At 38.9% G+C, this 23,525-nt stretch overlaps 1 protein-coding gene across 2 annotated transcripts in view; it reads left to right on the forward strand.

Annotated features, from left to right (window-relative positions):
- The window catches only part of Wdr7 (WD repeat domain 7), a 293,177-nt gene that overhangs the window by 154,056 nt on the left and 115,596 nt on the right, over window positions 1-23,525 (forward strand). For both annotated transcript variants that reach the window (XM_031365861.1, XM_031365862.1), the window contains one exon: window positions 8,951-9,172. In XM_031365861.1, coding sequence (XP_031221721.1) covers window positions 8,951-9,172 — 222 coding nt within the window. The remainder of the gene's footprint in view (window positions 1-8,950; window positions 9,173-23,525) is intronic.

Raw genomic sequence — 23,525 nt, forward strand, 5'->3', positions numbered from 1 at the left:
TGCCTATTATATTTGAAGACACTTGTTCTGTGGCAATTATGGTTTTGTATATGCCACACTGAGTTTCCCTTTCTGTAAAGGCACTTACATGTTCAGTTGGTGGAGGTAATAATGTTTATGCTAGGTACTTTATTTTTAGTGTGTTTTAATATTCCCTTTGAATCTCCATGTAAGACTTATTATAGTTACTTCAGATATCTAAAAGAATATCCTTCCCAAAATTGAATATGAACACTATTGCATACAATGTATGAAAATGTATTTTAAGATTTTTTCTAACCAATTTTGTTTACTTATTATATAAGGAACATTTAAAATGGCACAGTGTTGAAAGTCCCCAGTAGCAATTCACATTGGATCAGTTATTAAACATTAACATGGTTCTGTGCACGGACACTGACATCCAAGCCAGTGAAGTCTCAACATCAGCCTGGAGCATGCTCACTCACTCTTTGTGTCTTCCATCTTGTCGCTCAAACTCCTGTGCCTCCACCCTCTCCACCCTCTCCACCCTCTCCACCCTCTCCACCCCCTCCACCCCCTCTACCCCTTCTACCCCCTTTACCCTCTTTATCCCCCTACCCCCTTGACCGACTCCTATTCCTTTCCCCCAGTCCTACCAGCCCCTCCATCCCCTCCACCCTCCCACCCCCAGCTATGTCCTGGACCCATGAGATGGTTTACATCCTGATTTGGACTTGCTTTCTCTTCCTTTACAGACTTTAATATCTGGCTTTTTATTGAAAATATGGACAGTAACTGTGAAATGATTATAACTGTATCATTACAACAAATACATAGTGCTCGTGGATGTTTGATGCTCCGTAAAAACACAAGTGTAATTTGTTTAGATCCATTAGAAAATTAAAAATAAATTTGAACTTTTTGATAATGTTTTTAAATGGGAACTTTATTTCTTTAACATATTTTGGTGGAATTTTCATTTATAAGAAAAATGTTTATTATTTATTTTACAGAAATCAAAACATTGGGGTAAAGTATTAGAGAAATGACCTTTTATCTTGCTGATTGAAAAAACAATTTATGTCTAAGAGTAATGTTAATCATAGACTTACTTCTGGCTGTTGATCATTCCTCTCTGTGTTGGGTCCTTGCGTGGGAGCTATGACACTAACACTGGTGCTCTTGTGGGGTGGTGTAAGAAGTCAGGGTTTTATCTTCTCTTCACTTGATAGTCATTGTCTTTCTTTTCAAACAGTTTCATAGTTCGATAAAATGATAGACATCTTTGGTACGTGTGTTTACCAATATTAATATATACATATTTTATGACTTTTGTATATGGGAATATGTTTTACAATATAAGTAGAATTAAGACGAGAGTCTATCAGGGAGCTCTCTCTTTTTAACTCCTAAGTAGCCTAATGACTTGTACTAGTCTAGAAGAATTCTGAATAAATCATTGTTTTAGCCTGTAACAGAAATAGATTGCTATTAATCTAGTATCATGTCTATCAACCTGAGTATTTCACTATGTACATATGTAGGTTGAGACATTAAACTTTTCTGTTAATGTTCATTTTATAAATGACAGATTTCCCAATCTATCGTCATAATATTTCAAGGAATAAGCTGTCCGCATGTCTCTCAGTGTTATGTTAAGATGAACTCAGGTCATCTGTGAAAGGTTTTGAAACCCAGAGGTTGCTATTTTCTGACATGTGCAAGCTTGGTAACTAATATGCACATTTTATATGGAGTTAGTAATAGCGAATCATGTACCATAGCTGAATGGAAGAGAATCAGTTCTATATCTATCCATTCTTCCAATAAATAATATAGGGTTTTAGTAAAGGAAATATTTGTGGACAAAAAAAAACGTGAAGAAAGTGCCAAATAACTGAAATTAATTTGATAGTCTAATTAGCAATGTGTTAAAATGATGTGCAAAACAATTTCATAAGTTAAATTAAAGCCATATATAATAACCCTATAAACACATAATTCTCCTCCTACATGGAACTAAAAAACAAAATCCCACACATATGAGAAGATTAGAAATGAAAAATCTGCATAACTGTCTATTAGATTCAGACTTTCCAGTTTTTCATAGTTCCTGAAGGTCCTTAGAAATCTGTGACAAAATGAGAGTTAGTCTCTTAGCAGTTTACCTTCGGCTTAGACAGAATACTTGTGTGATAATGATGAGCAGACAGTCAGTAATTTGTCAGAGGCATGGACTCTGTTCACTTTGGTTTGCCTCTTTCTGTAAATTCAAATGTTTATATTCCTGTTTATTTATTAACGTGACTCTTAAATATTCCCAAGTTGCCTATGACTTTTCCAACTTTTTACAGTTCTTTATTTCTATATTTAACCTCACCTAAGTTTATTTTTTTATTTTTTACTTTTTACATTTCTTATTCACTCCTCAGGGATTATGTATGTTAAAATTTATCCCATTTGGCTAACTTCCTGGATGCTGAGTTCTTCTCTGTCTTTGTCTCCGGTGTTTTGTGCACTGGGTAGAATCCTCACTAAGAAAAGTTGGCCCTGGGCTGAGCCATCACAAGTTGACCCAGATCTGTGGCCATTAACACCAAGGCATTGTGTTCTCCTAACTTCTGTTTCCATCCCTCCTACTTAGCAGGAGGCAGCAGAAGGGAAAATGCAGCCTGTGATGAGTGTTCAAAAGCAGAGGCAGCAAGAAACCCTGGCAACTCCAGTTTCCTCCACAAAAGCCTTTTACAATGGAGACTTTCAGTGGAGTATCATTGCTTCATTATTAGGAATGAAAGTGCAGTAATTAAACCAAAACCGTGCTCCAAGTGCTCCCTGTAGAAACAGATGTCCTTGTCAACACCTCCTGTGGTTTAAAGCGGTTGTCCCTTTTGGTCTCAATTTTATACCACTGAAGTAATTTTTATGTGAATCCAATAAGTGTTTTGTCATCTTATGCATAAAAATGTTCCAGGTGTAACAGTTTATTTTACTGAGTTGTAATGAGCAGGTATAAAAATCTTTGTAAATGACCTCTGACTGTCCAGGAAATTCATGTTTTAAAATGTCTTCAGTAACAACTTTCTATGTAAGTCTCAACCTAGGAGATGGGATTTTTAGAGCAACAAACAAGTAGAAGAGATTATACAAATGATTTGCTGTTTTCAAATCTGTACAGTTTTTATAAGCATCTCCCTGAAAGTTCTCTCTCTCTTTTTTTTTAAAGTTACTATTTGTACAGTTATAATTAAGATGTTTTTAAATTCTTGTGGGTTGTTGTTTTTCAGGTTTTTTGTTTGTTTGTTTGTTAGTCTTCTTCCTTTTTTTTTTAAACATAGTCACAGTGCAGTAAAGGTAAAGACAAGGAAACTAATCTGCTTTTTAAGGTTTCCTGAAAAAAGGGAAAGTAGAGTAATGCCAATCACAGAGAGCAATGCGATCACAGAGAGCAATGCGATCACAGAGAGCAATGCGATCACAGAGAGCGATCACAGAGAGCAATGCGATCACAGAGAGCAATGCGATCACAGAGAGCAATGCGATCACAGAGAGCAATGCGATCACAGAGAGCAATGCGATCACAGAGAGCAATGCAGTAGCACTGTGTGAAGAAACGGACTGTTTACATGATCACTGTGAAGCATGCAAGTTCCTGTCAGTGGTCAAGCTTTCTCTGGCTTAGCTTGCTGGCATGCACCACCACAGCAAGCTGCAAGCGTTTAAGGCTTTTAATTATCAAAATAATTAGCACGGGACACCGATAACACTAATTGTTTTACAAAGCAATTTCAACGTGGTCAGATGTTTTGCGTTGATCTGATTTGACAGGAAATGCCTTCATGGATTTTAAAATGTACACACATAATACACATTTTTGCAGAGACATTACTTCAAAAGAGTTTAATCAGTGAGGGGCCTGAGACACAGGCATTGCAGGACCCAGTGTGTTCCAGCAGGGGGCCATCGTGCACGCATACGAATTAATAGCACGTTTGTTGGGAATGGGGAGAGGTGCCTCACCTGCAACAAAAGCAGAAGGCACTATAGGTGTGGGGCAGGCCCCCTCCACCCCACCAGTGTGCGGAGGGGGCGGGGGGGGAGGAACATGCTGGCAGATAACCCTCAGAACAAAGCAACAACTGTTACTTGGTTTTTAACACAGTGGGAGGAGCTGCTAGGCTGCTCACATGCACACATACCTACTTTAAAACACTGGGGAAGTCTGAAAATAGATGTGGGTGCCCTGTGACAGTCATTTAAATTAGCTGCTCTTTCTTTTTTTCTTAAAAGAAGATGTAGAACACGTCTAGATGTCGTGTTACAATTTATTTGTATAAACTGAGTCACTCTAAGTTAGCAGATGAAAATAACACGTAATGCTCCCTCTTACTGACTCACAGTTCAGAGAAGGAACTGAGGTCCAGCACTTGTAATGCAAGGTTCCTCAGATTCCCTGCACCGACCTGTGAGGCCAGAGTCAGCACTAGGAGCGTGCATGCCCTCCAAGTCCTTCCTCACCCTGGATTGCCACAGATCAAACATTTAATCCATTCATTCTCCATTTAATATCTTCAACTTTGAAATATTTAAGAAGAAAGTGGTAAACTAGATAGCTGAAATTTAATCAGCAGACTGTGATTATACATTCCTTTAAAACTAGATTGTTTTAAAAGTGAGTTAATATTAATATTAAAAGACTTTTGCTTCTTTTAAGTTTTTTAAAATCTGATTTTAGAAAGCTCTTTTAAGGTCTGTTTAGAAGATTTCTATTTTATATCTAGTGAAGTTTGACTTTTTTTATGACATTGTATTTTGTCTGTCTTACAGAATCCTAAGAATAACAAACACATATAAAAATATTTAGTTAATCTTATATAGAAACATTTAGATGGTGAGAATGCCTCAGCTTCAATGTTTTGAAATATAATTCTAAAATGTGGTCAACACACTTTAAAAATCTCAATAATATATGTGTAGCTCACTCAAATACCATGTCTTAAAAGCCTCACTAAGAATGGGTTACACTTCTATGTGGGGATATAATCACGTATATTGAGTGTCAACATATACAGAGTTAATTAGCAGCATATAATGATGAGGAAACGGCACACCTTAACAATGAATTGTAAATATTCCGTTAGGCACTGGTCCATTAGTTAAAATAGGAGTCAGTCAAAACAAAGATGATTTTGATTATTGTACATCTCAGAAGCCATTTGACTAACTCTTTGAAATCTGATTTGAAAACTTCTTGACAGCAGATTTCACTGCTGTGTGTCATTTTCAGTTCAACTTCGCCTGGTGTACCGTTTTAAATCCTTTTTGTGGTCAATATTTGATAATATTGTCACATGACATTTTAAATGTCTTCAGGCTTGAGAGAAAATTTTAGGAGAATATTTTTCTAGTCAAGAAATCTGTTGCAGCTCTGGGAATTCATAGTCATAGAGTCTTGAGTAGTGTGTCAAGACAGGCTGTTCTAATGCCAGCCACACAGACAATGTAAAAAAATTACTAGTTTTCTTTAACTGTTAAAGCCTAGTGTTAGCAAAAAAAAAAAAAAAAAAAAAAAGAGTTATTTCAAATAAAACAAGTCTATAGAAACCAGAATCTAATCCAAATTACTTAAAATAATTTTATCAGCTGACATGGATATTTCTATAACTAATTTTTGATAAACTACATAATGATATGTCTTGTTAAGTGCAAATTATTTTGCCTTTGTTAAGTGTCACACATGATTCTAAGACATTTTTAAGACTAAAGAAAAGCATTTAACATCTATTTCTACTATTTCTATCTACCAAAACCAGCTATTTCTGAATTTCCAAAATGAATTTTTAGTACATTTTAATTCATGTCAGATTTATAAAATGCTCATCACTTGGACTCTATTGTATACCAAAAATTTCTGACAAAAATTGCTATTCTATGACCAGTGTTAAAATAAGTACCAGCTTAAGAAATCCTAGTGGTATGTTTGTAAAGTTCGACATGTTTTACATATTGTTACAATTTAAAGGGAATCTCAGTTGAATTCAACCACATTGTTCATTAATTTTAACTAGAATTTCTTAAGATAAAAGTCAACGAGGAAAGCATTATGATATTCAGTCCTAACCAAAGAATCGATGTTTTAAAAAACAGTTTTCCTATATCAAACCACAGAATTCCTAAAGTATTTTATCAGAGTAGTAAATTGGTGCTATCTCCTTATCTACGGTTTTAATACCTAATACAATAACAACCTTCTATCAATATATGGCTAATTGCAGATATAAAGTATCTACTGGTAGTTCATCTCTCATAAAAACGCCTTTAGCTTTAAGTCAAGTCCATTGATTCCTCTTCCAGTTAAAGCTGAAGAACTTAATATGTCTCTTAATCCTTTTATTGTAAGCTAGGATAAAATTAATTTTACCCCAGAACTGCACAAAGCCAATTAACATGATCTTTAGAGTTATTTAGTAAAGTGCTTCAAATTGTTACATTTATCTTGACCTCTCAGTTGCACCCTCCGACTGCTTTTTAAATGAAGTAATCAATATCTCACAGCCCTTTTAATAGCTTAAACTTCTCAAATATTTTACCTGTGCTCCAGTTAAGCTGTAAGCAAAGTGTTTATTCTTGTTATTGTAAATCAGGAGTCAATTATGCTAAATATAAAGACAGTTGTGTCCTTTTGAGGAACCCTATGAATTAAATGGTTGTTTTAGTGTTTTAGTGAGATGAAACCTCCATATTGTGTTAAGAGTCGCCCAGTCATCAGGAAGCATCATGCTCACACAGGAATGCATTTTCTGTTTGCAGCTTCAATATAAGACATTTATGTCCCTCACTATCCAGTTCCTTCTATTTTCTGCACAGGCTAGTTGAAGGTATTAATTTTCTTACTGTGATAGGGTGATCAACCGTCCTGTCAAGAAAATGGATCTCTATGTCACCCTTTAGCATGATTAAATGGAGCCATGTCTCTGTGAAAAAAAAAAACCAGGTTTTCATGAAACTGTGAGACTTATATTTAAAGAATTATTTTATTTTTAACATCTCCAGATCTCCCTTTTGATCAACAGTTTCATTTATAGGAAAACATTGCAGCTAATTAACACATTATTTCTTTTTAACAGAAAACGTAGGCCAGACCAATAAAGGAAACACATTTCCAAATCTGGGAAACTAAAGGCAGGTTTGCCATTATTTTTGGCACAGCACCAGGGATGCATCTGGCCCCTTATGCTGTCACTCAGCCCTCAGTGTCTCTCTCAGTGGGTCTTCTTTCCCTATTTCCTTGTTCACAAAGAGCTATCTTTTTACATTTGAGTGATTATAAGAATTAAATACTGAATGGTAGCACCACTAGAGTCAATAAGTGTTTCGACAGCGTTATTATGAGCCCAAGCACATGCCAAACTTTAAATTACACCAAGTGATGTAATTAGGATTTCATATTTTTCCAGTTAGCAGAGGGCACCTGTTACAATCCTTACTATTAGTTTAGGGATAAAATGTATAAATGGCTGACAGAAAGTACCAATTAAACTAGTGTAAAGTCTTAATTCTTTCCTCAGGAGTGGGAGTTAAGACAAGATTGAAGTAATTAAACAGAAGGAACATAGAGAAGGCGGAGGCCATGGTGAGAGTGGAACTCCTCAAATGCCTGCCCCTTGTTTAATTTCCTACTGGAAGCTGACCATGTGGACTGCTGTGCCCCTCCCCCTCCAGCCTGGCGTTGCAGAGGCTGAGCGGCTGGGGTCAATGCCTTGCCTATTGATCAGTATCCCTGCAGTCCCTTGCTCTAGCAGCTGCTTCATCGGCTCCTTTCAGGGCCTGCTTCAGTACATTAGAATAGAAATCCATAACCAGAGCTGTGCTCATCCAAGCAGGGGAAGAAACTAAATTAAATGGTATAAAACAATCTTGGATCAGGAGTTTGTGCCAATTCATCTTGATCTAAGATGTCACACCGGGCTCTCTGTCTGAGCACCTGGGCTAGAGGCAGCCATAGTGAAAATAGATGGAGCTGCGATCATTCATTTGTCAGCTAAGGAGCAAGGCAGCAGTTAGCAATTCCCTTCTGCAGAGGTCAGCTGACAGAACAATCAGTGCAACTGCAGAATAGAGCTTTCCTTTGAACTATTGTTGTGGAGCACGCTCCTGCTGAGCCGTGGGGGAGGGGAGCGAGTTGCTTCCTATTTCCAGAACACTGTGTAAAGAGTAAAGCATACAGTGCCACAGAAGATGACTCCAGTCGCAGTTGCTATGTGCTCTAAGCCCCTGAGTCTGTTAAGTACGTAAATAAGGTTGGGTTTCGGTGAATGCACAGAGATCTGGATTATCAAACTGTTAAATATGACTTTGTCTAGAATTATGGTCCCTTTAAACAGTGGAAGTGACTGTTGATGCTTCTCTAGTATTCTGGAGCTTTTACCTTCTTTCCTCCTACTTTAATACTTGTTCATATTTTTAATAAATATTTCTTTTGTCTTTACAAACAAGACTTCTGTGGAGGGGGAAAATGTAATGTTATAATGTAGATTGAAAATTTTTCTTTAGTATAAAATATTTTTAAACATCTAAGACTACAATTTTATAGGAGATGTAAGAAATGAGATGTGATTTTTTTTTCCTCATGGCCTTAGAAGTTACAAAGTCATTTTGTAACATCAGAGGAGCTTCATGATGAAAACAGTTGACATGTGATCTGAAATGAACACATAAGATTGTGTATGAAAAGGGAAAAAACTAAAATGTATAGGAAATTAGTATAAGGAATAAACCTATAAAGATTTGGAGCTCTTTGTACTTGACTTGAGAGCTATTAACAAAGTGTTTCCATCTGTGTGAATCAGTGACATATTCCTGGTGTCCCAGTGCCATTTTCTGAAAATAACTATTTATTCTGAAGTGCATAATCTAGAATGTTCTTCTAAACAAATATACTTTTTATAATGGTATTTTTTCAATTTGATTCCTATATTTTGTTTTTTAGGCTGCTTGTCAAGTGTCCCACAAATGAAAAAAATCTCGACATCTTATGAAGAAAGAAGGAAGCAGGCAACAGCTATTGTTCTCCTGGGAGTGATAGGGGCAGAGTTTGGAGCTGAAATTGAACCACCGAAGCTGCTGACCAGACCTCGAAGCTCCAGTCAAATTCCTGAAGGCTTTGGCTTGACAAGTGGAGGCTCCAACTACTCACTGGCCAGACACACATGTAAGTTCTCAGGTTTCTGACGCTGATCACCTTGATTTTTAAGACATTATCTTTTTCAACAGAATATCAGAATCCTGACTGGATCCTGCAGTTTTAGCATATCTGTAATAGTGAGTCAAGTCAGGAAAGAGGTCCACTCTTCGGGTCCATTGCTCTTTAGCTATAATTGCCCCAGTTTCATTTTAAAGTTAAAACTTTATGTTTTCAGTTCTTCTCTAAAGAACACCTTCCTCAAATTTGTGCTCTTGAATTTCTGATCAATATTCTTCTCCAAAACGTTTGAAAGTGTGTGTGTATACATGTGCATGTACGCATGTGTACATACACACACACACACACACACACACACACACACACACACACACCCATGCACGTACACACTGTAGCACTCACTTCAAAAGGAATAGTTAAGATAGAGGTTTTTTGTAGCCAAATAGAAATGACTCTGGCCCAAGGAACATAGAGTTACAGTAACCTCAGTCCCGTGCTCTCTTATGGAAGTAGTTTCATGAAGTCTTATAGTAACAAAAGAAAGAAAGTTATAAAGTCAATTAAAAATACATTGGTAGCCACCTCAGTGAAGCAGTTACACTCTCAGAAGCTGTCTGATGATACTCTTAGCGTTTGAGTGGATGGAAGCTAGTGGTCTGCTAACTTAACCAAAAGCTCTTTAATCTCTTCTTCACAGGTGTAGTTCTGACATTGAGGTGGGCAAGGAATGGCTGTTTAGAGAGCCAAGGCCCACCCAGAATAAGATAATTAAGCCTTTGGAACTGCAGCATCCTCACCTCTAGGTGCCAGTGCAGTTCTAATCAGCCAGTCAGGGTTTTCAGCCACGGCGGTTTTTCCAGGCATCCTCACTCACAAAAGTTTCAATTAAAAACTTGTGAAATAATTAAACCAGGCCACTGGCATTGGATAGGATTTGCAAAGTTGGACCAGCGATGGAACATAGAAAATACAACTAGCATGAATGGCCACTGTAATTAAAAAAATCCCAATAACAATTTTAAAACGATACAGCTATTGCAACTACTTTCACGGGTCTTGCGATTCTGGGACTGCTGTGCATGGGAACACTGGGTGGAAGGTGCTTTGTAATGAGACTTGTTGGTGTTGAAACCCCTCCACGTAAGACCAGAGTCGTCTTACCATGTCACAGAAGCATTTCTAATGAGTTGGGACATTTTTTAAAAAAGATTTATTTATTTATTTATTTATTATATGTAAGTACACTATAGCTGTCTTGAGCGACCCCAGAAGCGGGCATCAGATCTCATTACGGATGGTTGTGAGCCACCATGTGGTTGCTGGAATTTGAACTCAGGACCTCTGGAAGAGCAGTCAGTGCTCTTAACCACTGAGCCATCTCTCCAGCCCCAAGTTGGGGCATTTTTATTTATTTTATTTTTTGAAACATGGTCTTACTACATAACCCTGGCTGGCCTGGAACTCACAAAGATCTGCCTGCTTCCTCCTTTAGAGTGCGAGCACTAAAAGTGTTCATCTACATCCCCTGCTAAACTGTGAAACCATTAAGGGCAAGGTATAATCCTGCTGATATCAGGAAATGTTCTTCTTTAAAAAGATTTAATTTTTTAGGGCAGTGGTGGCGCATGCCTTTAGTCCCAGCGCTTGGGAGGCAGAGGCAGGCAGATTTCTGAGTTTGAGGCCAGCCTGGTCTACAGAGTGAGTTCCAGGACACCCAGGGCTATACAGAGAAACCCTGTCTTGAAAAACCAAAAAAAAAAAAAAAGGATTTAATTTTTTTAAATGTCAGTTTTTTATTTAAAGTATGTGTATGTGTCATGGGTAGGGTTAGTTGTTCTGTGAATTAATTTACATCTCATTATTCAGGATTTCTAGAGTACTTCTAGTATTATTTTTAACCCATGGTTTGTCTATACAAAAGTCTGTGATTCATGGATGTACTTCCATAGGTCTTATCTTAAGTAATGAATTGATATGCAAACTAGAAAACTATAACTAGAATAAGAGGAAAAGGTTAAGGGAAAAGAGAAAGTTGTGGCAGAATAGAAATGGAGATTTTTCTTTCCAATGAAGTTTTAGGGATTTAATAAGGAATTTAAAAGAATCTTTACATTAGAGTTCTTTAGAAGAAAAGCACTGAAAGAAAGAACCAAAGAAAGACTATGTAATATACGTTCAAGTCTATATTAAAGAGACATGTATTAGAGTGGTGTCTAGGCAGGAGTCCTGTAGGCCAGTACTGGCCTTTCACTGGCACCTTTAAGGCAGCTCAGAGGGCTGCAGGGCTGCAGTTTCTACTCCCACCTGTAAACCAGGCCCTAGCCTTGTCCTCATGCAGCTGCGCTCTGGATGCCGGTGAAGGCTCTGCCAGGGCATACTTAGAAACCTTTGGACTGCTTCTCTGGAGCTGTTCATGTGTATCACCGAGCTCCTTTTCCTTTGTCACTGTATCCTGTGATGCGAGAAGTTTGTTGGGTTTTTTGTTTGTTTGTGGAACTCATTCTTTGCAGAGATGGTAGACACAACCAGCCAGCATCATTATTTTACTTATTTTCCACAAATTGTCAAAAGTTTTATGTACAGAGTCACTGAATTCCTTGCTCTTCACAATAAGTACATCAGGATAATCAAATACATTTATCTTGATAAGTTTGTGTAATAGATAAGTTCTTTAAATAGTTCACACCATGAATTTTTAATGTTCTACATGAAGCTAGGCGAGCTTTTAGTAACTGGATATATCAACAAAGTGGAAAGCCTGTTCCAGATACTTTAAAAGAATTCATCTTTCTACTTCTGTTTTTTTAGTTCCTCCAACTGTATTAGTCAGGCTTCTATAGAGCAATGGTTCTTAACCTGTGGGTCATGACCTTTTGGGGGTCATATGTCAGATATTCTGCATATCAGATATTTACATTAAGATTCATAACAGGGGGCTGGTGAGATGGCTCAGCAGGTAAGAGCACTGACTGCTCTTCTGAAGGTCATGACTTTGCATCCCAGCAACCACATGATGGCTCACAACCATCCCTAATTAGATCTGGCACCCTCTTCTGGTGCATCTGAAGACAGCTACAGTGTACTTTCATATAATAATAAATAAATCTTAAAAAAAAAGATTCATAACAGTAGCAAAATTACAGTTACGATGAAGTAGAACAAAACAATTTTATAGTTGAGGGGTCACCACAACATGAGGAACAGCATTCAAGGATTGCAGCATTAGGAAAGCTGAGAACCACTGGCCTAGCCGAACAGAAGTGACAGAATGAATATATAATAAACACACATGCACACACACACGGAATTTATTAGAGTGGCTTACAGGCTACGGTCTTGCTAGGCGAACAGTGGCTATCTCCAGTGGAAAGGCCAAGAATCCATTCGTGGTTTATGAGGCTGGGTGTCTCAGTAGGTCTTCACTCTTTGATTGAATTCTGAAGAAGTTACGTTGGTAGTGGTGAAATAATGCCTAACCAACAGCATAGACAAATTTTGCTGGTGAGAGTGAGGGCAAGTCAGCAAAACCCCAGAGCTTCTCCCATACTCTTTTCTACGGGCTGCCGCCAAAAGACGCAGCTCTGCTGTGAGGTGGGTCTTCTGACCTCAAGTGAGCGGAAAAAGCCCCAAAACAAACACACAAAACAAAACAAACAAACCAAAACCCCTTATAGGCATATCCAGCTACTCAGGTTTTAGTCAATTCTAAATGCAGTCAGCTTGACAGTTAAGATTAGTTATTAAAGTGCTAGTACTGAAATCTTATTTTGCTTATTAAAAGCAGGGAGTGGACCTCCAAGTGGAATGATCTCAGTGTGTGTTTCTGGCCTGAAGGGAAGGTGGCACAGACTGAAGTCTGCTGTATCAGGGGATTTTGTCTGTCCTTCCACCATGCCAGGGGTGGGAATAAAAGCTACCAGACAGGTTAGCAATCCAAGGGTTTTAGAATCCAGTATACACTTTGAGAACATTGAATATTGGACTGGATATGGAAAGAGATGAAGATTCCGTTTCTTTAGCAAATTATAATTATGATTTCATTGTTAGAAAATGATTAATTTTCAGAGATTTCTAGAAAGAAGTCCTATGTCAAATTATATTATGCAGTACTGCCTACACTTAGTTCTAAAATGCTTTTCCTATTTTTTTTTTTGTTTGTTTTTTTCAAGACAGGGTTTCTCTGTATAGCCTTGGCTGTCCTGGAACTCATTTTGTCCTCAAATTTGGCTGTTTTCAAACTCAGAAATCCGCCTGCCTCTGCCTTGCAAGTGCTGGGATTAAAGGCATGTGCCATCACCGCCTGGCTGCTTTTCCTATTTTTTTAAATTAGAATTACTTTACATTATTTTAATAGCCATGAAATATTTGTACATGTGTGTACACTAATTTTCGTGTGAGTACACATGTATGTGGATCCCTGTACATGTGTGAGTAAAATACAACTGAAAGCCAGAGGACATTGTTGGGTGTCATTTCTCAGGGTCCATCTGACTCTAAAACTTTTTTAGTCAAGGATTTTACTGGCGGGAAACTCAACAGGTAGGCTGGGCTGGTGCCAGTGACCCCCAGAGAGCTGTTCATCTGCACCTCCTCAGAACTGGGCTTATAAGCACATATTTTCATGTCTGGGGATTTAACCATGTACTTAGGCTTGCAAGGCAAGCACTTTACAAACTGAGATACCTTCCCAACCCAGATATAAAATATTTTAAATGTAACTGAGGATTTGCCCTTAATTTCCATAGCATAACCCTATATTTTATTGAAAGGTCTCATGTTCATTGGTGGTGGACTTGTCTACAATAACAAGTGAGTTTTTTGAGACCTTCATTTTTCAAATAGGAATATCTTGATTAAGTTTTGCTCTGCTGTTTGGAAATAGATGTCTAACAGCCTTGTATCTTGCTTAGCTCCTTTCATATATAATATTAATGGACCATAATGCCGTCTTCCTCTTATATCTATTGCTGTTTTATTCTATGGCATCATTACCATTAAATATTTATTTTATTTGGTCTCTTATTGAATGGTTAATAATTATCATTTTGAGATAAGGCCATTAACATGCAATATTTGATGAACTTTAATTGCTAATTATATTAATGACTTTTTTGTTGCTGTAATAAAATACCATGACCAGTGCAACTCATTTTATTTTGGCTTAGCTTTTCAGAAGCAGGGACAGCCTGGTGGCAGGAACAAGAAGCGAAAACTCCCATCTGATGTATTTATTGAAATAACATGGAAGAAAAGGTGTAAAAACTCTGAAATTAATGAGAAGCCTAGACCAGGCTACACTGTTTCTATATCCTTGAGTTATTTAGTTTCTTTTTGGTTGCAGTATGTTTATGAAATAAGTGAGGGGACCTGTTTTTACTTGAATGTCCCCTTTGGTCGAATGAATCTGCTTCCAGACACAAAGCATCCCAGAAAGTTCACCCTTTGCCTCCTACTCTCCTGTCTGTGAGGGTGGACTCCCTCCTGTTTTATAGTAAGTAAATCTAGCAGAGAAGATAATGTTGATGGTGGTGATGGTGATGATGATGACGATGATGATGATGATGATGATTCTTCCTCCTCCTCTTCTTTTCTAATACACAAATGAAGCCTCACACTATTTTAGAATATTTATGCTATTGCCTTGTGGATCTTTTGCTCCATTTGTTTTTTGGTCTCTTCTGTTCATTTTGTAATTATAGATTTCTGCTGGCACATCCGTAGTAAATCTGCTTTGCTCTCTCATTGGATTCTTCAGGCAGGTGTGATAAGTCATTTCTCTAGGCGGCAGACTCAAAAGCTGGCTGGTGTCTAGGACTGTTCCTGGGATCAATAGCTTCAAGGGAAGGAAAGAAGGAGAACTGGCCAGGGGAGATACTGAGCTGAGTTTCCATTGCAAAGAAAGCCTTAGCTGATCTTAAGGAGCCCTGGGACTGATTGACCCTTTAGACTTTCTTCTACTGGGCACAAGTCTCGACTTTAGTAACTTATGTCACCTAGCCATTGAGTTGGAGGTGCCCTGAGAAGAGGCTGTGGCCCAGGATGCTTCTGCTTCCCTCATCTTAGAGAGGAACCTGCAGAGGCCCTCAGCGGAGAACTGCTAATACCCCCAACTTTCTGTGGGGTCAATCCTCAGTGTTCCCTGACTCTACTGCAGCATACGATGGATGGCCTTGCGTGGGCTCTAGTTTCCCTTTTTATCAGTACAGAAATGACTAGAGGAAGAGATCTTTTAATTCCAGTCTATACATATTTCTTATTATACTTAAAGGCAAATATTTTTTTCTTAACTGACATAGTGTGAAGCACACTTCTGATGGGCTATGAGTGAATATTTTCTCTTTGCCAGGTGTCTTGTTCCACACTGCAAATGTGCTATTTTAGTCTGTTATTCCTATCAAGGGCACGGATATAGGGCCAGCTACTGGAGCAAGGGCAGCCTCCCTAAGAAAGACCTGACTTTCCCTCCTCTACAGCCAGTAGTTGCCAAGAACTCCTAAGCTAGGGATGGCACTGTGTGAGCCCTCCCCACCCGTGCTGTGGTTGGTCCTAAGCCAGGGATGGCACTGTGTGAGCCCTCCCCACCCGTGCTGTGGTTGGTCCTAAGCTAGGGATGGCACTGTGTGAGCCCTCCCCACCCGTGCTGTGGTTGGTCCTAAGCCAGGGATGGCACTGTGTGAGCCCCTCCCCACCTGTGGTTCGGCTGGTTTGGCTCTGTATAGGTCTGTATATGCAGCTGCTGTGAATTCACGTGTGTAATGACCATGTCATGTACAGATCACACTGTCTCACAGCAGCCCCCTTCTCCTTCTTAGTCAGAATCATTCTGACCCTTCTCCTTTGTTTCCTGAACCTTCCAAGGAGTGGTAAACTATAGATATAGATATAGATATAGATATAGATATAGATATAGATATAGATATAGATATAGACATAGATCTCCCACTGAGTACTAAGCACTGCACAGTCTCTTAATCTCTGCACGTGTGTCTACTAAATAACCATCATGTACTGCACAAAGAAGGTTCTCTTATGAAGGCTGATTTACACACTAATATATGGGTATAAGGCAAACTCTTAGGGAACAGTTTCATATTACATCCATTTAACAACAACAAAGAACAATAGTAGCAGGTTCTGTCTTGTGGAATAGACCTAAAATCCCCCCAGACACTAGTTACTCACCACATGTCTTTTTGCCACTACTGCACCAACAAATATGTTCCCAAGCCAGTTGTTATTATAGTTGGCAGGGCTCACAGCTGGATAATACTGTTGACTTTTCTCCCCCAGTAGCATGCCTAGCACCTTCCAGTACTGAGAATGCTAGGTAGTAGGGATGAAACTTTCACGTGAGTGCCTACTTGATTTCTTTGTTTTGTGATTCAAGTACATGTCCTCAGTAATAGAGTCATACCATCAATTATGGAGGATAATCTAGAAAAGTGTCAATATCCTAGTTGAGGTGGGTTGTAGGATAACATTGGCCAACAACTAGATGAGAGTTAACCCACACCTAGCCCAGAGCTTTTGTTTGATAACATATAATGTCTGAGAGAGGATTTACTCCTTCCTCCTAGCCATAGGGTAACTCAAAGTTAATCTTTTAACTCTAAAATGCCAAACGTGGACTAGAACACCTGTGTTCAAATTGTGATCCAAAGTATATTCACCCTTCCATAGTTATAAATAAACAAAATTTAACTGTGCTGGTGCAAAAACTGAGGGTGTTGAGTGTGTACCAGGCTGTCTGCAGATATGAGTCCTTGAGTCTCTCCCCAGGGATGAGCAGGTGCTGACAGGGTGCAAAAGCACATAAAATCTACACACATCTCTGTACTTTGAAAATGGCTTTCAACTTTGGTGTGAAAACTTAATTTGAGGAAAGCAGTTTTTTTCTTTATTTGGTCGTTACAGACATCGTAATGACAAGCACTCCAGCTGGCTGTGGACAGTGTGTGCAGAAGGACACAGCGCGGTGCAGTTTTGCTTTTGTCTTAGGAAAAGACCACCTAGATTCCATTCCATTTTCAAAAGAAAGTCATTAAAAGAATAATGGATAAGGATGAGTGTAAAAGTTTGTTAAAATAATTCTTTTATATTATCTTGTATTATTTGAGATTATACTATCAATCCTCCTCACCCTTTCTTCTTTTAATCCCTACCATGTCACCACCCTGTCTTTCTTTCAAATTCATGGCCTTCTTTTTCTATAGTTGTTGCTTCATGTATATGTATATGTGTATACAAATACATTCCTAAACAGAACCTGCTCAGTCTCTGGAATGTTACTTACATGCATGTTTTCAGGGCTGACAGGTTGGTTTTGGATAATCAATTGGTGTGCTCTTCCTCGGGAAAGACTCTCTCCCACTCTCAGCATCCCTTAGTTTCATTCCTTAGTTGCCTATAGTTGTATAGGGTTGAGTCCTCCTGGACTTCTCCAGGCCACACTAACATGTCTGTTGATGTTGGCCATGTTTAGCTTGTGTTTGGGTAGTCATGTTAGAGAGACTTAATGGTTGTAGCTTCTGACATTCCTTGGAGACACAATCTTCCCCCAGACTTCCTGTTCTGGCACTTAGAGCCTTTCTGTCCCTCTCCACAGTGATTCCTGAGTCTTAGGCTCAGCAGTTGTGTTAGAGATGTATCCTTTGGGACTGTGTTCTCCAGTTCTGCATTTTGGCTGGTTGTGGTTTTTGGTAATAGTCTCTGATAGTTGCAAAGAGAACATACTGTCGTTGTGAGGGGTTATGATTGCTCTTATTTATGTTTATAAAGACAAATATTTAGACTTTAGTTAGTACTTGTTTAGTAAAGGGGCAGTTGCATGTTCTCTTCCAAGATCCCTTATTTCACTAGCCTCAGTAAGTTGGCTGTTTCCAGTATCAGGTATAATTTCCCTCTTGTGGATTAGGAAGCTTTTGGTTGCCATTAGGGTGTTGTACCACTAATGTACCTACCCTTAGTTCTCATACCACGCTGGTCTTGTAGTTCATAAATATTACAGCTAGGGCTGTTGGCTGCTAGGACTGTTGGCTGCTAGGACTGTTGGCTGCTAGGACTGTTGGCTGCTATGGCTGTTGGCTGCTAGGACTGTTGGCTGCTTTCCTCTTTTGGAATCTATAATAGAGGTTTCTAGTATAACGAAAGTTAGTCCTCAGGAAGGAGGATTTAGGGTCAGTTTCAGCTCAGGGGCCTCTAAGCCCTGTGTCTGAAGTGCAGTGTCTTCAGTAACAGGAACTTACCTTCACCTCTAAGGGACAACCAAATAAAATAGCAATAGTCTGCAATGTTTTGGGAGTGTTTTGGAACCTTGACTGACACTCAAAAGAAAGATTCATCTGCCTCCCTGGTGTTGGGGTTTTGTTAGATGGTCTTTGGCTCTGAAGGGAGGAAGGACTGTCAACTCACATGGGAGAACTTCATTTAAACTATTTATGTATATTTATAGACAGATTTTCATGTACTATTTGATCTGATTAGATAGATTAGTGTGAGGTCTGATGATCCTTTCAAACACTCTTTGTCCTCCTGTCTCCTTCTGTGTTTATCTCTCTCTTTCCTTCTAATTAAAGATCCCCTACTTTTCCCATTTTCTCTATGAAATCACTTGTATCCTGTCGTTCTCCATTCTCTGTTCCCCTACACTAGTTTTTGTGTGTGGTTGTCTCAATGGTGGTCATTGTGTTGTTGACTTTTGGTGGTCTTGTTAGTGTTCTCAGTGTTATTTCATTGTTTAGTAAATTATGGCTTTGTTTTGATTTGAGAATATCTTGGCTATGCTAATTTCTTCTCTCCAGCACAAAGATTGCTCCCTCTATTTTCTTTAGTTTTGGCTTGTTGGCTAGACAATTTTCAGGCTGTTTATATCTATACCATGAAAATTCTTTCTTTGTCCTTTGTGGTGGTTTGAATAAGAATGGCCCCCATAGGCTCATATGTTTGAGTGCTTGTGGTCATCAGGAAGTCGAACTCTTTGAGATGATTTGAAGGATTAGAAGATGTTTTCTTATTGGAGTAAGTGTGACTGTGGTGGTTTGAATATGCTTGGCCCCTGGAAACTGGCATTATTAGGAGTTATGGTCTTATTGTAATAGAAGTGGCCTTGTTGGAGGAAGTATGTGGCTGTGTAGGTGGGATTTGAGGCCTCCTAGTGCTCAAACTTCACCCAGTACAGAAGAGACAGTTTCTTCCTGGCTGCCTTCAGATCAGGATGTAGAACTCTCAGTTCCTTCTCTAGCATCCTGTCTGCCTGGACTCTGCCATGCTCCCTGCCATGATGATAATGGACTGAATCTCTGAAACTGTAAGCCAGCCCCAGTTAAATGTTGTCCTCAATGAAACCCTAACTAAGACAGTGGCCTGTTGGAGGAAATATGTCACTGGGGATGGACTTCAAAGTGTCGAAAGCCCATATCAGGTTTAATCCTCCCCCAACCCCACCTCCCACCTTATGGATCAGGATATAGCTCTCAGCTACTGCTTTAGCACTGGCCTGCATGCTGCCATGCTCCCTTACATGATGATAGTAGACTAAACTTCTGAAACTATAAGCAAGCCCCTAATTAAGTGCTTTATTTCATAATATTTCTTGGTCATGGTGTCTCTTCAGAGCAATAGAACAGTGATTAAAACACTTTCGAGTGTAGCAGATAGTTTTGTAGGTAATTAGTCTAGGTTGGCCACTATGGTCTTGTAGGATTTGAATGCATTGCTCCAGGATCCTTTGACTTTCAAAGTTTCATTAGAAAAGTCAGCTGTTATTCTGATGGGTTCCTGTTATATGTAACATGTGATTTAAGAGTTACTGCTTTTGTTGTTCATACTTGGTGTTTTAACTGTGATACATTGTGAAGATTTCCATTTCCATCTTGTCTGTTTGGTGCTCTATGTGATGTTGTATCTGTATGGATGTGTCTTTCCTTGGGTTGTGGAAGCATTCTTTTATAATCTTGTAGAAGGTCTTGTCTACACCATTGACTTGGGTTTTTCCCTTTTTTCTATGCATGTAATTGGAAGGTTTTGTCTTTTCATAGTATCCTATATTTTCTGTACTTTTCTTTCCTATTTTTCCTTTTCTTTATTCTTTGTTTATTTTATGTAGATCATAACTTTAACTTCTAGACCTGATATTTATCATTTATCGTCTGCCCCATTCATTCTCCTTGTAGGGCTTTCCTTTGCTTTTTCCAGTTGAATTGTTAGGCTTTGTAATTCCCTCTTCATTTCATCTTGAGCACTCTCCAGTTTTCTAGCTCTGTATTAAATGTTGTTTTCAAGTCGTGAGTCATATCCGTCATTATCATCAGCTCTGTGTTTTCTTGGGACGTCACTCAGTTGTTTATTTTCCTTAAATATCTGTCCCTTTTATTAAGCTGTTCCTTTGAGTTTTCTTTAAATGTCTTGATGAAGTTTAGATTGCTTTTTAAATCCTGTGCACTGGAGTCCATCTAGGTAATCTTCATTGGCTGCCATTTCAGCATGGCTGCTATGTTTTGGAGGGAGACACTTGCATGATATCTCATATGGTTTTGTATTTTTGTGATATGAGTTGCATATGTTTAATTTTGTTGTTGTTAGTTCTGTGTCTGACATAAACAAAGCAGGCTGACAGGGAAGAAAGAATATGCTGGAGGCTGGGCCTAGAATGTACAAATGGCTTAGGTGGAATGAAGTTGGGCGGACACAGAGGCTTGGGCTGGTGTGCCGAATATGATCCTGATTCAAGCTTGGAGTATGGGAGTAGATCTGGCCTGGTGGAGAGGTTGGATGTGGTGGGGAGACAGGCAGTTGTAAGCAGGCAGGGATGGTCTTTGTGGCAACCTAGAGATTCCTTATGAAGGAGGCAGAGGTGGCCACAGTTGGCTGCAGCTCCGGGTGTGGACATGAGCTGAACTGTTGAATTGGAGAGGGTTTGTAGAGGGGAAAGTCACACAGACTCGCTTACCTAGACCCTGGAGAAGGAGATGCAAAATCTGTCTTGGTGTAGAGGTTAAAATAGTTGCTTTTCAACAAGGATTCTTGATGAACTAGAGTACCACCAAATGGGAGCGTCAGGTAGATGCTCCCAAAGGGATGTTTTAGCTTTCGGAGTCCGCATCTAGAGTTCCTGTTGCTGAGGTGCTGCCTGTGTCTAATTGTGCTTGCTTATAGCATCCTTGGTGAAAGTGATCCTCCAGGTACTTCCCATGCTTCCTAATCCTGAAGAGTATGTCAAATGAATGGATTAATATATATTGATTTTATAATGAATCTCTTTCCTAAATTTTATTACATATGTAAATGAGAAAAAAAGCTAAACCAGATCTGAAATGAATCCCTTACTTGTGTGTGTTGGTTGGGAGTCAGGGGCCTGGGGATTACACAAGCATTCTAGCACTGCTCCGCATGTAGGCCTCCATCTCAAATAATTACCAGCAAACAATGACAACATCATTGAGTTACAGTGAAAGAAAGAAAGAAAGAAAGAAAGAAAGAAAGAAAGAAAGGAAGGAAGAAAGGAAGGAAGGAAGAAAGGAAGGAAGAAAGAAGGAAGAAAAGGAGGAAAGAAAAGAAAGGAAAAACTAGTGATATTTGTAATTACAAAAATTAGCAATAGCAATAGTCACACACACACACACACACACACACACACACACACACACACACACACACACAGAGCACAGATGGCAGTTCCTAAGGATAGACTGTGTTAAAAGAATGGATATTTTCACTCTTCAGTCATTAACTTATGTTACAGAGCTACTGCTCTGGCCATAGAGATCTCATATTTATCTTTTCCTTTTGACTCTGGGTCTTAATGCACTCTGAAATTTGTTCTTTTTTTCTCCTTAATGCATTTCATGTTTCTTGCCAGCTCTTCTACCTTTTACCTTATTTTGACCACCTCCCTCCAGTCTTTACTTTGGGATGTCACTAATTGCCATTATATATCTGGAAGGTAGATGATAAGCTCCAGCCTAACGGTATGGTGTTGGAGCCTTCTGTCAAGCTCCTGTTCACAGAGTCAAGAGTGAGACTCTGGAAAAAAAAAAAAAAAGCCAGGCATTGCTGGCGCACGCCTTTAATCCCAGCCCTTGGGAGGCAGAGGCAGGTGGATTTCTGAGTTCGAGGCCAGCCTGGTCTACAGAGTGAGTTCCAGGACAGCCAGGGCTAAGCAGAGAAACCCTGTCTTGAAACAAAAACAAACAAACAAACAAACAGTGAGGCTCTGGTATCTGTTAATTTCCTTTCAATGTTTTTAATATAAGTTCTCATCATGGAACCCAAAGTAGTCTCAGGTTTCTATATATAGTCTACTTGTGTCAAGCGTCTGAGCTCGGGGGTTACAGGAATATATAGCACACCTAGCTATCTTTGCTAGTTTTATGCTTTTCACAGGTAATTTTGATGTATACCTAGAGTAGAAAACTCAATAGAATATGGAATCTTTTATAGTTATTTTAAATTGAGTGTTTTATGGTAGTTCTTCTGATCATTAAATTATCTTAATACACAGATTATACATTTTTGTTACATTTTCAAAGAGAAGAGATAATGGAAACTAACCAGGATGAATAAATGACACTTATACTCCCCTCTGAGCTAATTAGCTAGATAATTCAGCCATTTTTTATTACAATTTAATTATTCTGAAACCGAATTGCTTTGGTTGAACCCTCACCTAATCACTTAGTAGCTGCATGATCTTAAGTTCTTTCTTTCTTTTTTTTTTTTTTTAAGATTTATTTATTTTATGTATATGAGTACACACTGGAGCTGTACAGATGGTTGTGAGCCTTCATCTGGTTGTTGGGAATTGATTTTTTAGGACCTCTGTACACTGTAGCTGTCTTCAGACTCACCAGAAAAGGGCGTCATATCTCATTACGGGTGCTTGTGAGCCACCATGAGGTTGTTGGGATTTGAATTCACGACCTTCGGAAGAGCAGCTGGTGCTCTTACCCGCTGAGCCATTTCACCAGCCCCTTCTTTCTTAGTTAGTTTCCTTAACTAGTAAACTATTTTTCAGAGTTACTGCAAGGGTGAAGTAGCCAGTATGTGCAAAGTATTTACAAAGCCACCTGAGATAAAATTATTTTAAAACTTTAGTTGTTAGAAGTGTTCCTAGAAACATTTGTAAAATAAGGATAGCTCCTTTTAAAATTCACACTGGCTGAGGCTATGTCTCAGTCAAGTGCTTGCCACCACACAATGGAGCCTTAAGTTTAATCCTCAGCAACATGCAAACTAGGTGTGTGTCACAGGCCTGTGTGTGATACCAGTGTTCTGGAGGCGAAAAAAAGGACCAGAAAGTTCAGTCATCCTTGGTTGCATAAGAAGTTCAAGGCCAGCGTGGGATAGAAATTCTCTCTCTGTGTAT

The sequence above is a fragment of the Mastomys coucha genome, unplaced genomic scaffold (genome assembly GCF_008632895.1).
Source record: "Mastomys coucha isolate ucsf_1 unplaced genomic scaffold, UCSF_Mcou_1 pScaffold13, whole genome shotgun sequence".
In the NCBI taxonomy this organism is placed as follows: domain Eukaryota; kingdom Metazoa; phylum Chordata; class Mammalia; order Rodentia; family Muridae; genus Mastomys; species Mastomys coucha.